The sequence below is a fragment of the Malaclemys terrapin genome, chromosome 21 (genome assembly GCF_027887155.1).
Source record: "Malaclemys terrapin pileata isolate rMalTer1 chromosome 21, rMalTer1.hap1, whole genome shotgun sequence".
Taxonomy (NCBI): Eukaryota; Metazoa; Chordata; order Testudines; family Emydidae; genus Malaclemys; species Malaclemys terrapin.
The window spans coordinates 12071929-12085556 of NC_071525.1; the positions used below are offsets into that span (position 1 = coordinate 12071929).

Sequence of the window (13628 nt, forward strand, 5' to 3'; positions counted from 1 at the left end):
CAGCCCGGCTTGCGAGGCCAGCGTTGAGTCATGCCAAGGGGAGCAGCACACGGGGCACTGGCTCTGTGTGCATGGGGTGGGCCTGGCTAGTGTCTGTCACAGGGAAGAGAAGCCTTTCGCTCATTTGTTGAAGCCTGTATGTTGGGTCCTGGGGTTGGGGTCCAGGTCTTAGTTCCCTGCTCCCCAGGGGTGAGACGGCTTCAGTCAGCACTTGTGTCCATTCTCTGCTGACCACACAGCCTCGCCCCTGGCCAGGCCCCTCTGCTAGCACTTGCTGTCGTGCCTCTGTTGGAAGGAGCAGCAGCCACCACCAGTCCCTGCAGGGTCCTTTCCCCCAGGCTCTCACCAGTGAGAATTACAGCAGCCCCCACAAACAGACAGATATAATGTCCCAGGTAGCTCTCTGATGGCCTGATCACCATCTCATGCACTCAGCTGGCAGATGCCATGCTGCTCCTGCCTATCGCAGGGGCCAAGACCCAGTCTCGCATGCTCAAAAGCAGTGGGTCAGGCCCCCCAACATCCTGAGACTGGCTGAAGAATTGTGAGATTTTCAAAAATTCTAAATTTGGCGGTGGGGGCAGGGGATTTGCCTACTCATATTGCAGCCTTTAGGCCACATTCCTGTCATGTTTTCCAGCTTTTCTCTCCAACCAGCAGGGCTAGAAATGTACTTTTTAAAAATGAAGGCTGAGAGGCTCAGATATTCACAGGACTCCAGGAGCTGGGGCTTTGAGAAAAACACCAGATCTCAGGAAACTCTTGATAAAATCCTGGGCATTGATAATAGTGAACACCTCAGAGGAGAATCAGAGGAACCCCCAGCATGGCTGTAATAGCTAAGCCCCCACCAGTCTGGCAGCTCTAGCTGAGCCCCTCACCCACTTCCCAGGCTGTCTGGCTGAGCCCATCTCAAGGGCTAGGCTTGGGGCTCTTCAGTGGGGAATGATGTGTGCTCTTCGAAGGGGGCGACAGCAGGTGAGGGCCATGCGGGCTCCGGAGGGAGCAGGGCTATGGCTCTGGAGAGTGGGCGACAGGTAACAGCCCTGTGGCTTGAGACGCTGCTCTCAGGCTCTTGCCTGGGGAGGAGGCTCCCTGACTGAATTTACGGTTCCCAAAGCTGAGAGGTCTGATGAGCAAACTTCGCTCTGTCCCCGACCACGTGCAGCTCAGCCCCTGAGCACACTTCCCGGGCCGCTGAGCTGGATCCAGGGCAGTCTGCCACAAAGCTCATTCCCTCCCCTGGCCCTAGCTGTGGTTGCCAGCACCCTGTCTGGTGCAGCCACTCAGGTTCTGAGCTGTAATGGTTCAGATTCTGGGTGGTTGGTTTGTGGGAATGAGGTTGCTCAGCTATTTGTGGCCTAGAAGAAAGATGCCCCTTGGCCAAGTCACCTGTGATCATAGCAAGGTTTCTATCTCCAAATGCTCCCCGGGCCTTGGCGCTGGGGCAGGTCGACCGGTCAGAGAGCAGGAAAGGCATGACAGCAGCATGGAGGCCCAGGACACTCTCACCCCTGTCACCTAGCTTGCCAGGGCCTCGCTCTGCTCATCACTCCCTGGCACAGGGAAGATACACAAGGATGGTTTCCTTGCACTGAGCATCTCACCAGATGGGTTATTGTCAAGGCTCCAATCTGACACTTTACAGCCTTTCTTGGAACCATGCACGAGCACTGCCAGTCACCTTGCAGCATTTGAATCTCTCTCCTTGGGCGTCAGTGGGGACTGGAGCCTATGAGCGGCTCCCATCCTGGCAGCTGGCTCCCCTTTGTACATGTATCACACAGGACAGTTCTCCTCCCAAATGAACATTGTCAGACACAACCTCCAAGGATAAAATCAGTGCAGGGCCCCAGCAGGCTGGGTGTGCCAGGCTCTCTGAGGGAGTGACACTGCCTCCCTCCCCATCTTGCTGTGGGGAGGGCACATCCCTCTGGAGAGGAGCCGGGCTGGGTGGCTCCCTGGTCTCCTCGCTCTCACTGGACATTCCCCTTGGCTCTCATGGCTTGTTTGCTGCTGTGGGGCAGAGAAAGACCCCACGTCACCGCCTCCCATGCTCAGCCCAGGGTCATTCCCATGGGTCTGGCTCAGAGCACCATGCAGGAGCCAAGGACGGGGGAACACAATGGAATCGTGGCCCCGGTTCTCGGATGAGAAACATAAGCAACAGAAAGAGCATCCCAGGCTGCCCAGGCCCATGGCAGCAGGCAGCCACCACGAAGGCTGATTTTATCCTTGGACGTAAAAGGAACCAAAAATGGAGAGAAGCAACGGAAAGAGCAACATTGACCCCACCCCGACACTCCAACCCAAGGAACCAAAGCAAAGAGCATCCACAAAACCAAAGCAAAGGGGCCAAAGGAAAGAAGGAAAGTGTCACTCACTCACTGGCTTGTCTGTGTGTTTAGTGCGAGTGTCGGTCGCGGGTATGAAGGTACAAGCAAGCGAACGGGGGTGGGGCTTTCAATGTTTTTAGTAATAACGTTTTATACAAGTTCGAGAAGAAGCATCATGAGTCAAGCCGGTCACTCTCTGGTCTCTGTCCCGCCATCCCTCTGTTCGTCCATCCATCCAGGGCACGAGAGAAAATCTGTTGGGTTGAGTGGGGTTTGTGGTCCGGTTTCCATTTCCATCTGGGTTTGTTGGCTCCATTTCTCTTTTCTCCACTCTGCACCCCTAGATGAAATATTCCTTTTTGTCATCGCCGCTGGCCTGGCCTCCCTCCGCATTGATGATGGCAGTGTCAGCATCCGGGGCATCGTCTGATCCCTTGGCCTCGTGAGTCAGGTAGGTACCTGGGCAGGGAGAGGGCTCTCATTCATCATGTGCCTAGTGGTTTAGGTGGCTCTTGGGCTCTCTCTGCACCACCCGGGAGAGGGACCATGTGGCAGGCAGGGCTCAAAGGGGATTCCGGGCTGAAGCTCACAGCTGGAGCTGGCCGGAAAATGGAATTTCCATCCTGCTGAAAATGTTGAGGTTTCAGAAAATATTTCCTCTGGGTGTGAGCTGGGAAGTAGAAACCTTGACATTTTGCTTGGGCAGAAATGGAAAAAATTCTGCTGTGGGAGAACCAAACTGGAGGTTTGCAGCTGGCCGGGAACTGCCTGGAACTGGCTCTTGTCAATCTCACCTGTCCTGCAGGTGGGTGGCCAGGTTGCTGGCATTTCAATTTTCCCACCCAAAACCTCAATTTTGCAAAGAGGGCATTGGAAAATCATTCCCGGCCAGCTGTACTCACGGCGCCTGTGCTGAGAGCACCGCGGCCAGGTGCAGCCTGGAGCCCCAGGGGCTAGGTCAAGAGACAAGTCTGAGCCCATGTAATGTCCACCAACTCCCAGCCCCTCAGTGGGCACCTTACTCCTGCCAGCACCCTCCAGGCTGAAACAACCTCACTCATCAGCCACAAGTTGAGCAGGGTGTGGGACCTTCAGGGCATGGACCATGGCTGCCTCTGGGTCTGTGCAGCACCCAGCCCATCACTGCCCCAGCTGCTTGGGGCCCTGGGAGCTACAGCCACACAAATAATGACTGCCAAGGGTGATGTGACAGCCGGAGGGGCCAGGAGAGCACCTACCCAGAGTGTGTAGGACAGCAGAAAGCAAAGAAGCCTCCACCCCATATGAACTTCAAACCCCCGGCTCCTCAGTATGTAAGTCGTACCAACTCCGACTCCCTTACATTAGCTGGGGGTGCACCTAGCTCCAAAGGAGCTGAGGGGGTGGCTGTTTCCAACTTACACATCATCTCTGAAGCTGGCCTGGTGTCATAAGCACATAACAGCCATACTGGGTCAGACCAGTCCAGCTAGCCCAGTATCCTGTCTTCCAACAGTGGCTGGTGCCAGTCCTGGCTTCTGTCAGAGGCTCAGAGCAGGGGGTTGCATCCCTGACCATCTTGGCTAAGAGCCAGCGATGGACCTATCTTCCATGAATGTATCTAGCTCTTTTTTGAACCCAGTTGTAGTTTTGGCCTTCACAACATCCCCTGGCAATGAGTTCCACAGGTTGACTGTGCATTGTGTGAAGAGGTACTTTCTTCTGTTTGTTTTAAACCTGCTGCCTATTAATTTCATTGGGTGACCCTAGTTCTTGTGTTATGTGAAGGGGTAAATAATACTTCCCTATTCACTTTCTCCACACCAGTCATTATTTATAGACCTCTATCATCTCTCTCCTAAGATGAACAGTCCCAGTCTTTTTAATCTCTCCTAATACCCCTAAATCATTTTTGTTGATCTTTGTAATTTTTTCAGTTCTCATTTTTTTTTGAGATAGGGTGACCAGAACTGCATGCAGTATTCAAGGTGTGGGTTTAACATGGATTTATATAGTGACATGATATTTTATGTTTTATTAACTATCTCTTTCCTAATGGTTCCTAACAATATGTGAGCTTTTTTGGCTGCCACTGCACATTGAGTGGATGTTTTCAGAGAACTATCCATAATGACTCCAAGATCTCTTTCTTGAGTGGTAACAGCTAATGTAGACCCCATCATTTTGTATGAATAATTTGAATTATGTTTTCCAATGTGCATTACTTCGCACTTATCAACACTGAATGTCATCTGCCATTTTGTTGCCCAGTCACCCAGTTTAGTAAGTTCGCTTTGTAACTCTTTGATGTCAGCTTTGGACTTAACTATCTTGAGTAATTTTGTGTCATCTGCAAATTTTGCCACCTCCCTGTTCACCTCCTTTTCCAGCTCATTTATGAATATGATGAACATCACAGGTTCCAGCACGACTGACCATCCCTCTGTGTTTTATACAGATATCTGCTGGACAGATGAAAAGTCAAGGGACAGGTGAATAGCCTGGTTGGGGCGGGGTGGATGGTAGATGGATGGTTAGAGGTGGACAGATGGATGGATGGACGGATAATATATGGCCAATGAAAAATCTCTGCAGATGGTCAGAGAGGGGAGGATGAGTGTCTAGGTGTCCAGGAATAGACTGAATGTGATGCAGGATATTTAAGTGGATGAGTGTTCGAGAAATGAACAGAAAACGATGACATGCTGATACTAGACAGACACGGTGTGAGAGAGAGGTGATGGGAGAGTGACGGAGAAGGAAGGGATGCGATTTGGGAGCCTTCCCTAACCCGGGCTCAGGCAGGCGGAAGCTGATTGGTTACAAGAGTCTTGTGGGACTTGCTCCTGCTCTTGGGGGTCAGTGGGAGAAACGCTCAAGCTGCCAGCCCCCAGGGAGGGAGAATGACCCACCAGGAATCCCCATGCGGTGCTGTGCAGATTTAATTTGATCTGCTTTTAGCTGCTGAGGTTTCTCAGCACATCAGTCAGGTCTCTGCTCCCTGTGCCAGGTAATGCGCTACTCCTCTGAGTTCGGCAGGCAGGGGGTGCTGCGGGGCAATAGGCGATTCCTTCCCCCAGGGCTGGAACTCTAGCTCCGCATGCTCCATGCCCAGCATGCCCCTGCAGCACCCGGGCCGTGAAAGCAAAACACTTGTGCCTCGCATGGCAGTGCTAAGCCCCAGGAGGCTCTGGAAGAGCAGGGGACGGAGAGCAGTAAACAGGGAGCAATCAGGAATAGACCAAGGGCCATTGGCGAGAGAGACTTGGCTGCCTTCTCCCTCCTATCTCTGAGAGGCCAGCCGGACAGCTGAGCTGTAGGCAGTGGCCAGGCCTTACCTTTGTGCCTGATTAGGTAGTGTGCCAGGACGATGAGCAGGCTGAGCAGCAGAAAGACGATGACTGCGACCACTCCACCAATCACAGCATGGTATGTGCCAGAGGAGGAAGACATCGGGCTGGCGTCTATCCATGTGGCAGTGCGGGGGAGAGAGAGAGAGACAGAGGTGTTTACAGGCCCTGCTGAAGTCCTGCATGGTACAGAGACTCTCTCAGTGCCAGAACTGGGGGGGTCGCAATGTGTGAGCCTGGCCTGGCTCCATGTGGCCCTACATGGAACCTCGAGGTGCTAAGGGCATATTACAGCACAGCACAGCTTTCCCCATGGCCATGTCCTTCCCACCAGCTGCCAGGTCCTAAAAGCTGGGAGTGAAATATTACCAGTGGGAGAGAGAAGTGCAGAGGCAGAGAGAGGAGAGGTGCTGCCAGCAGAGATGGGAAATATGATGGAGGCAGAGAAGGGCAGCGGTGGAGATGGGAAATGTGATGGAGGCAGAGAGTGGCTGAAGTGGAGATGGGAAATGCAATGGAGGCAAAGAAGAGCTGCAGTGGAAATGGGAAATGTGATGGCTGCAGAGAGGAGCTGCCAGGGGAGATGGGAAATGTGATGGATGTGGAGAAGGGCTGCGGTGGAGAAGGGAAATGCGATGGAGGCAGAGAGGGGCTGCAGTGGAGATGGGAAATGCAATGGAGGCAGAGAGGGGCTGCGGTGGAGATGGGAAATGTGATGGAGGCAGAGAGTGGCTGAAGTGGAGATGGGAAATGCAATGGAGGCAGAGAGGGGCTGCGGTGGAGATGGGAAATGCGATGGACACAGAGATGAGCTGCCAGCAGAGATGGGAAATGCGATGGATGCACAGTGGAGCGGCAATTGAGAAAGCTCTTGCCCCAGTGTGATGGGGCTGGATGCAGACAGAAGAGGAGGAAACTGGGAGGGGAGGAGAGTGGAGAGAGAGAGGCCAGAGCGGGTCAAAGGGCCTGGAGAGCTCGGACTGGGCAAGAGGTGAAAGCCCACCCCAGTCCCTGTCCATTCCTTCCCTCCCCACCCCATCCTTGCCCTCTCCTCTCCTCTGCCCACCCATCCCCTCCTATCTCCATCCTGCCTCACCCCACCCCATCCCTACCCACCCTGTCCCCTCTCCTCTCCTTCCCCTGCCAACCCATGCCCTAGTCTCGAGTACAATGAGCACTCCTGAAAGCGAGTAGACTCATAGACTCATAGACTTTAAGGTCAGAAGGGACCATTATGATCATCTAGTCTGACCTCCCACATGATGCAGGCCACAAAAGCTGACCCACCCACTCCTGGAATAATTCTCTCCCTTGACTCAGCTGTTGAAGTCCCCAAATCATGATTTAAAGACTTCAAGTCGCAGAGAATCCTCCAGCAAGCGACCCCTGCCCCATGCTGCGGAGGAAGGTGAAAAACCTCCAGGGCCTCTGCCAATCTACCCTGGAGGAAAATTCCTTCCCGACCCCAAATATGGCGATCAGCTGAACCCCGAGCATGCGGGCAAGGTTCTCTAGCCAGACCCTCCGGAAAAAATTCTCTGTAGTAACTTTTAATATCCCATCATTGACCATTGTTACTAATTACCAGCGATGGCACGTTATTGACCTATTGACTAAAATCACGTTATCCCGTCAAACCCTCCCCTCCATAAACTTATCAAGCTTAATCTTAAAGCCAGAGAGGTCTTTCGCCCCCACTGTTTCCCTCGGAAGGCTGTTCCAGAACTTCACCCCTCTGATGGTTAGAAACCTTTGTCTAATTTCAAGCCTAAACTTCCCGACGGCCAGTTTATATCCATTTGTTCTCGTAACAACTAGCACTGGCCACAGAATGAGCGACTCTCCCCCACATGCTCATGCCCCTCCCTCCTACCCTGCAGCGCCCCAGCTATTCCAGTCTTGGGCTCCTGCCCAGCTCTGTGATGCCCCCTCAATCCCAACCCGCAGCCCTGGCTCTGCCCGTGGCATGCACAGGGGCTCTATCTCCATTGCTACCACAGGCCCTGCTCTGCCAGTCTCCTCTGCCTCTGAAACAGCACAGCCTGTGCAATTGGCTCCTCTGGCTGTCAGGAGTGCTTCGCCTTGGAAGCTGCCATGGCAGGTGGGTGACTACACTCGGAGCAGTTGACATTGGCCTAGTTCATTCTGGCCCCTCTGTTCAAACCCTCCTGTCTCTTGTCAGCAAAGGCAGAACAGGGCTGAAGGGGACAGCAGCTTGGAGCGCAGGGTGCTCACGACTTAGAGGGAAACCTCAGGCATTGACTGGGGAGCAATGCCCCTAGAGCACCTCCTGCCAGGCCCCACCTTGGCCATTTGGCACAACAGAGCACCCTCCAGGCCCCTTGTCACAGTGCCCCAACCCCACACCAAGGTTACACATCCGCCTCACAAGGGCGGGGGAGGATGGTGTCTCATGTCCGTGCAAACGGGGTCTTGTGTCCATGCTGGGGATGATGGTGTCTCATGTACATGCTGGGGGGATGGTGTCTCATATCTGTGCTTGGGGGGAGGAAGCGTCTCATGGCTGTGCTGGGGGTGATGGTGTCTTGTGTCCATGCTGGGGGGATGGGGACAATGCCTTGTGCCTGCGGATGACAGTGTTTCATGTGTCTGTGCTTAGGTTGGGGGGAGAACGGGGTCTCATGTCTGTGCTGGGGGTGATGGTGTTTCTCGTGTCTGCATCTGGCGAGGAGGATGATGTCTGGTGTTCACATCTGGGAGCAGGGGCAGTGTCAGGAGTCTGTGCCTGTCAGGGGAACAGTGTCTGCCAGCTGCGCTGGGCGTGTAGGGGCAAATTTTCATTCAGTTTTAGTTGCTTTATCTCAAAAGTGTTGGCTCAGGAATTGGAAAGTCCAGGGAAGGGTCACAGAAATGCTTAGAGATGGAGGGGGCATCTGAAGGGGGAGAGTTTGGAATGGAGAAGAATAAAATAGAGGATGGCAGAGGGATATAAATAGAGGAACGGGGCAGGGAGCCAGTAGGGCTTTGAGCCATCCAGCCCCTTAACACAAGAACAAGAGGCATTCAAAATGAAAAGGCATCACTTCAGACAGACAAAAGGCACTTTCTGCAATGTGTGATTAACCTATAGAACTTCCTGCCACAAGACCGCATTACAGCAAATAGCTTAGTACTGTTAGTACATTGATTACACATGTCACTGCCTGAAAGCAATGGCACTCGCTACCATACACATGTTAAGGGCTCATGTGTTAGGGGAGAGATAGGTGGTTCCCCATCTGGGACCAGAAGGTGCATATGGGGGTTTTCCACAATCTCCGAAGCCTCTGGCAATGGTTCCAGCAGAGACAGTACCCAGAGCGAGAGACCAGTGGTGTGTGTTACCATGGGCAGGAGCAGTATTGGGCTAGAAGGGCTAACCGGGAGGTGGCCTGTCACACTAGATGGGCCACTGGCCTCTTCTGCTACCACAATCCTACTTGCCACAGTATGGGACCTTTTACTCCTATGGGTTCTGGCTTTGCAGTGTGAACTGGCAAGGCGGCTGCAGAACCTGGACATTCCAACGAAGAAGCCAGGTGCTAGGAACAATCCTGACTGTACTAGCCAGGGGCTGGCAGTAATTCCTCCACTGGAGCCACAGCCCTTGTCCCTCTGGGCTTGGCAGCCATTCTCTTCCTATGTCCTGCAGCGCTCCCCACTGGGCACGGGAGCAGGGAATCCATAAAGAAATAGAAAAGGAGCTTACAGTACCTTGGACAGCAACTGGAGTGAAGGATGAAGCAGTAGCCATGGTAACATGAGTGGTGAACTGGGAAGGGCCTGACGAAGGGGCTGGAGTGGAGTGAACATGTGGGGTGGGGAGCTGGGAAAAATCTGGGGAGGACAACAACAAAAAAAGGGAAACAAATCAACCCAGAGAGATGACAGCGATGGTGTGAGAGACTCCAAGATGGAAATGATGTCTGGAGGTCTCTGTCAACTCCCTCCTAATGCCCAGACCTCTGTACTCAGCTCTGCCAGTGCCCCCCAGTCCTGACCTGCAGCTCCCTGCTATCCCAGCCATGGGCCCTCCGCACACAGCTCTGCCAATGCCCCTCAATACTGGCCTGCAGCCCCCGGCTATCCCAGCCCTGAGTTCCCCCTTTCACAGCTCTGCCGGTGCCCCTCACTCCCAATCCACAGCCACACCCCGACAGCCCAGCCCTGGGCTCCCATTCCCCCCAGCTCGGCTGGTGCCTCTCAATCCTGACCTGCAGCCCCCGGCTATCCCAGCCCTGGGCCCTCCCCACACAGCTCTGCTGATGCCTCTCAATCCCGACCTGCAGCCCCCGGCTATCCCAGGCCTGGGCTCCCATCCCCCACAGCCCTCTGCTGTCCCAGTTCTGGCTCCCCCACTGCTCTGCCAGTGCCCCTCAATCCCAACCCACAGCCTCTGCTGTCACAGGTTCAGATTCAGATTGCGAGCTTTTCCCAACAGGCCCTGATGCTGGGAGCTATACAATGTATAGCAGAGACCCAATATGGGGGTGTGTCAGTGACGCTTGGCCTTTGCTTAGCTCCACACCTCCTTCCTTACAGGCTCCTCCCAGCCTCAGCCCCTTCTTATTTGACATCTTCTCCCTCTTGCCTTCCCAGGGGAGCCGAGGCAGCCCCTGCCATCTGCCGCTCTGTGGCTGTCACATTCACTGCCAATTCCACATCAAGACTCCTTACCCACCCTTGATCTCCTTTGCCATCCACATGGACTGGCCTTTTCCTCTTCACTGTGTCCCTCTACTTCCCCTCGCCACCAGGGGCCTTTTCCTCCTCCCCGTGCCTCTCCGCTTCCTCTCACTGCCCCAGACGGCTCTGGCTACGACCATTGGAAAGTCGAGCTCCACGTCTGGATCCATGGCCTCCACCTGCCCCTCTAATGCCCTTAATCAGCCTCAGATGACCTCCACATGCCCCTGCCCATAAGCCCCTCCTTGCCTCCCTCCATCCTGGCTCTGTGCCCTTCAGGCAGTATAGCCTGGTTAGCTCCTGCTTAGGAGCCCTGGGTGTTATGAGTTCTGGTAGCTCTCAGCATGTGTCTGTGATGAGTTCCTGCCTAGCAGCCCAATGCAGCATTTTCCAGGCATCTCTTTGGCATTTCACTGCAGCTTTCCAGGCATGCCCTTGTCCGGCTCTCAGTGTAACACAGGAGTGTCCCCTCAGGCAGGAGCTCAGGAAGTGGATGTGGGGTTGCCTCTGGATCGCTATGCGGCGTGGCGTTGTAACAACTGGGCCTACATATTGACCCAAATTGTGAGCTCAACTGTGAAATGGCTGTAGACGTTCATAAGTTGTTACAATACCCTATAATGATTCATGCTGATGGGGAAAGGTACAAGGGGAGACAGAATAGCTGAATTAGTCCAGACAAAAAGGCCAAGCTGATATAAGTCAAGGACTGTGTTGAAATTACACAGTTAAAAACCGGAGATGTGGAGCAGGAAGTGAATGAGCCAAAATTGGTATGTCAGAAATTAGACCTAATTGGGGGACAAAATAATGAGGGGAGGAGCTATTCCACCCATCGCTCCCTTTTTCGGTCCTTATAAGAACGAGATTTCGTCAGGAAGAAAAGAACAAAAATAAGGACAGGAAGGACAGAGGCTCCTGGAGCGAGCGTCACCATCATGGGACTCAAGGGCAGATTCTGATCCCAAGAGGTGTCCTGACCACACCGGGCTAGCACAAGGGACCCAGATGACATGGCCACCCCACCGGCTCCAGCTGAATCCCAATCACCACCTGGGATGACCGTTACCGCCATCTTTGATACCACCTAAGTCAGTGGTTCTGAACTCTTTTGGGCTCCGGATCCATTTGCAAATGTTTATGGCCTGTTGGAACCCAGTAAATAGTCTGGGGGCAGAGGCTTTGGTAGGGTTACCATATGTCTGGGTTTTCCCAGACATGACCTCTGTTCTGGTCCGCCAACCTCCATCTGGGCGGACTTTTGAAACACGAACAAATGTCTGTGATTTTTCCTTGCTTGTCCTTCTTCCTTGCCTTCTGGAGAGCAGCGGCTGCTGGCAGGGCAGAAGTAAGGGTGGGATGGGATGGTACTGCCATAGAAACTATACCTGCTCTTCAACTCCCCCTCCCCCTGGCAGTGTCATCTATTTCGGAACTTGAAATATGGTAACCCTCGGCCATGGGGCGGTTTCAGTTGGATCCTGCCTCCCCTCCCAAGAGGGTTGGGTCCTGCCTGGCACTCACCCCACAGTGGCGGCTCCTGCAGCTCCTGTGCTGTGGCTGGGCTTGGCTCTCTGCTCTGGGCATTGCAACCTCTGGGGTTGCAGCGCCACTCAGGTTCGGCCCCGCCCCTCTGTCTAGACCAAATTTGCGTGAGTGGAGTTGTGACCTGGCTCTTGGGTTGCAGTGCCACTCACTCAAATTTGGCCTCCCAAAAACTCCTGTCACCATGATGGCTGGGCCAATCCTGAGTGATGCTGAGACCCAGAGGTTGCAGCGCCTGGAGCAGGGAGGTGAGCCCAGCCAGCCCCAAGGGACACAAACGAGCTGCCACTCAACCCTTTGAAACATTCTGGCGACCCAGTTTTCTGACCCACGGGCTGAGAAACGCTGATCTAAGAGACTGTCAAACAACATGGGGGTGGGGGTTGTTCATTCTAAAAACTGTCCAGCTGAAGGGAAAGGGATCTAGGGATGCTGTTACAATGCCAGCTTGACTTCACATTTTACATGGCAAAGGTTTCACCTGTTTCCCTTCTTTTCAGTATGTTAATAGAAGGCTAAAGGGATGTTTAATGGTGTATTTGCCCAGGGACAAAGCAGGCTGAGGTCTGTGGATACTAACCACGAGGACCTTGTTTAGCACTGTTGGTGTCAGACAGTGACTCAGTGATGTTAACATCTTTGGCTCATTCATTCTATCTAAATTAATGGAGATATCCTATCTCCTAGAACTGGAAGACCTTGGGTCATTGAGTCCAGCTCCCTGCCTTCACTAGCAGGACCAAATACTGATTTTGCAGCAGATCCCTCAGTGGCCCCCTCAAGAATTGAACTCGTAACCCTGGGTTTAGCAGGCCAAATGCTCAAACCACTGAGCTATCCCTCTCCCCAGAGAGGACGCTGGGCAGTGCAAGGCCCTGGCAAATGTGTGTTTGGGATCTGAGTGCGGGGGCCAAAGAGGGAGATTGGAAGGGGCAAAACCAAAGCCTGTGAGTTATGGGTGCCCATTGTGAGTAGGACTCGCCGTGGTGTAAAGGAGGTACAGGGTGCTGGCAGCTGGACCTGAACCAGGTCTGAAGTCCCTGTGATCTGCATTTCGATAACAACGAGGGAGGGGAGTGCTCTGCTGAGCTGCAGAGAGGATGAGACTCAAACAGGGACAAGCTCCAGCACCCGGAGAACTCAAAACCATTGGGAGCTCTGCTCATGGGAGGCTACCTCTCCTGGTTTCTTCTGGGAGAGGATTCAGCCAGTCCAGCACCAGTCCACATTCCTAGGACTTGAATGACCTGGATACTGGAGAATCCATTCAGAGAAGAAGCCATCCTAGATCTACTGATATGAAGGAACTGACTGAGACAGAATAAAAGGGAGGCCTGGGACCTGTAACCCTGGCCTGCCGGAACCCAGCTTAAGGGGCTCACCACACGCCGCAAGGCAGGGGCATTCAGTGTGGAAATGCACATTTGGGGAATCCAGAAATCTAGCAAGCACAGTCCAATGGAAGAGCACATCAGAGTGCACACAGAGTGGTGGTTACTGAGGAGCTCTCTGAGACTCCAATTCTTTGGAGAAGGAACAAGACATGGCCAGTAGGCTTCAGAGGGGGGAAGTCATTTGCTTTGGAAATGGAGGGAGTGGAAAGCAAGCAACCATCAAAAGCCACCAGAATCCAATAAGGCTCCTAGGGAGAAAAGAAAGGCGAGGGAGGAGCTAACTCTGCCAAGGGGGAAGGAGGGGCTTTTGCCACAAATGTCAGGGGAGAAGACAAAGA

At 53.6% G+C, this 13628-nt stretch overlaps 1 protein-coding gene across 3 annotated transcripts in view; it reads right to left on the reverse strand.

Annotated features, from left to right (window-relative positions):
* The window catches only part of CADM3 (cell adhesion molecule 3), a 139714-nt gene that overhangs the window by 11520 nt on the left and 114566 nt on the right, over positions 1-13628 (reverse strand). The window contains exons 9-11 of one of the 3 annotated variants that reach the window (XM_054011049.1): positions 9380-9502; positions 5654-5779; positions 2385-2795 (exon numbers count right to left, since the gene is read on the reverse strand). In XM_054011049.1, coding sequence (XP_053867024.1) covers positions 2677-2795; positions 5654-5779; positions 9380-9502 — 368 coding nt within the window. In that variant the 3' untranslated portion in view covers positions 2385-2676. Of the gene's footprint in view, positions 1-2384; positions 2796-5653; positions 5780-9379; positions 9503-13628 lie in introns of those variants that run through there. The other 2 variants (XM_054011050.1, XM_054011051.1) reach the window with 2 other exon arrangements.